The 2131-nt window shown below is 47.1% G+C and overlaps 1 protein-coding gene across 1 annotated transcript; it reads right to left on the bottom strand.

The window, feature by feature from the left end:
• Window positions 1-1319: 1319 nt before the first annotated feature.
• On the bottom strand, window positions 1320-2100 carry LOC8031699 (tRNA-specific adenosine deaminase 2). Its single transcript, XM_002406878.5, has one exon. The coding sequence runs from the start codon at window positions 2098-2100 to the stop codon at window positions 1534-1536; it is 567 nt and encodes a 188-aa protein (XP_002406922.4). The 3' UTR covers window positions 1320-1533.
• Between the last annotated feature and the right edge of the window lie 31 nt (window positions 2101-2131).

Genomic DNA, 2131 nt, shown 5'->3' on the forward strand with positions numbered 1-2131 from the left:
TTTGTGGTGTCTGAGGATGCGAACTTGCCCGGGGTTTGCCTTGCATTTACACGATCGACAATGGGCTGCTAGGTGCACTGTTGCCGTCTGGTTTTTAAGGTTGGCTGCATGTTCTCGTGCTCGATCGTTTATACAACGTCCCATTTGTCCAATGTAGCGGCACCCACGTGTTGGTGGCACATTGTAAATTACTTCCTTTTTGCACGGAACATAGTTTGTTTTGTGTCTAGTGTCACACTGATCTTTCTTGTTGGTCTGCGCCTGGTTGACCTTGCGGCACATGGAGTATGTTTCATTGGGTGCTGAGCACACAACTTGCGCATTTTGCCGGCTTGCAATTTTTTTTAATCTATGGGCAGTGTTGGTGGCAACGCATCACAAGTAATGGTGTTACCGGTAATGCATTACTTTTTTTTTTGTAACATGCAACATACTCATTACATTTTTCAAAGCAGTAACGGGTAACATGGTTACGTTACCCGTTATATTCTTCCCTGGACATAAAAAAATTACTTTTAAATTTTTTTTTTGTAGTTTTAGGCATCAAACCATGTGAATTTTTTAGTTTGCATATTCTTTTGCATTTTTTCCCGTATTTCGGTGAAACCGTATAAGGATAAGGTAATTATGTTGTTTCTGTGTGGACATCTTTCTTGAGGTGTGGTGCTCATGCATACCATGCCAAAGTAACTTGAGTTACTTTTTATTGGTAACGAGTAATGTATTTCATTATTTCTTTTTTTTTGATAACAACTTATTTCTTTATTTTGTGGTCATTACAATCATTTGTCCTCTTGATGGTGTGGCAATTTTTTCACATGTGGAGGCCAGTAATGGTCATGGATACCCGGCTTTGTGAGGCCTAGAATTTTGTGTTTCAAAGCTTTGTTTGACTTGGTGAGGACAGGTCTTTTTTAGGTATGCTGAAAGAGCTGCAATGGCCACCCCTTGCTCGACATTTTTATAATGTTCCGATTCATAGGGAAGTCCTTTCCCTAATCGTGCTTGGTATTTTCAACAAACATGTTCTGCTTATAGACAAAATCGCAAGGGTGCAGGTGAGCTGGTGAATATTAGCCATGTTGAATTACCCCGAAACTGGAATAGAGAAGAAACATCAAAGCGTGGAAGGGACAGAAAATAGACAGGACAACGTCTCACCTTAATGTTCTGCTTGTTCTGAAAAAAAAAAAAAAAAAGATAGGGTAGTTTTGTTTTTGCAGTGACAGGAAAGAACACTGGCAGTGGAGTGCGTGTTAACTGAATGATGAAACCCTTCCCCACACACACGTATGGAGTAAAGGTGCAAGCCACTCTTCTTTACCAAACTGTGGCATGTTTTTATTTGAGATTACATGTCCTTGTTGATATTTGTGTCACGGACACATTTTCACCTGCATACAAATGCTGGTCAACCCTGCAGCTGCAAATGCAGAAACCACCCACTTGAGCAAGAAATGATTTCTTGGTAGGAAAAGTGAGAAAACAACAGGATTTAGCTCCGGGAAATAGATAGCGCACAACAAGCGTTGCTCAGCGTTGCGTTTGCAAAACGCGGTTAGCTTTCGACTTTGGCACGGGGGCGTTGGGATTCTCACCCATGTAAAACTCCTTGAGCAAGTTAACCGCCCTCTCCGCGCGTACCCCGGCTACGACCACGGTCCGTCCGCCAGTGCCCCGCAGGACATCGAGCACCGATCCGACGCCGCCGAAGCGTTCGTTGGGGCAGCCGAACACCACACGCGACACCCTCAGGGAATCCAGGGCGGCCGCGCACATGATGCACGGCTCCACCGTCACGAAGACCGACACGCCTCGGAAGACTTCGCCGGTGTCGAGGCCACGCTCGGCGCACCAGTCAAGTACCTGGTCGACGCAGTCCATTTCCGCGTGCCGACAGGCGTTCTTGGTCTTGTTAACGCGGTTTCGACCGCGAGCGATCACCTGGCCCGCGTAGAACATCACGCAGCCGACCGGTACCTCGCCCGCGGCGAGGGCTTCCTCGGCGAGTTGGAAGCAGGCGTCCATTCCGTTGTCGTCGTCCACAGTGGCGTCGTCGGCCATGTCGCGACCGGTCGGATCAGACGGAGCGGTGATCATGACCACGGACCGGCTTTGGTTGATTTGGGCA

Source organism: Ixodes scapularis, unplaced genomic scaffold, assembly GCF_016920785.2.
Source record: "Ixodes scapularis isolate PalLabHiFi unplaced genomic scaffold, ASM1692078v2 PGA_scaffold13__105_contigs__length_92229423, whole genome shotgun sequence".
NCBI classification, from domain to species: domain Eukaryota; kingdom Metazoa; phylum Arthropoda; class Arachnida; order Ixodida; family Ixodidae; genus Ixodes; species Ixodes scapularis.

Bases quoted from the DNA above. Each gene is read 5' to 3' on its own strand.
- LOC8031699 (XM_002406878.5), bottom strand. From the start codon at position 2,100: ATGATCACCGCTCCGTCTGATCCGACCGGTCGCGACATGGCCGACGAC.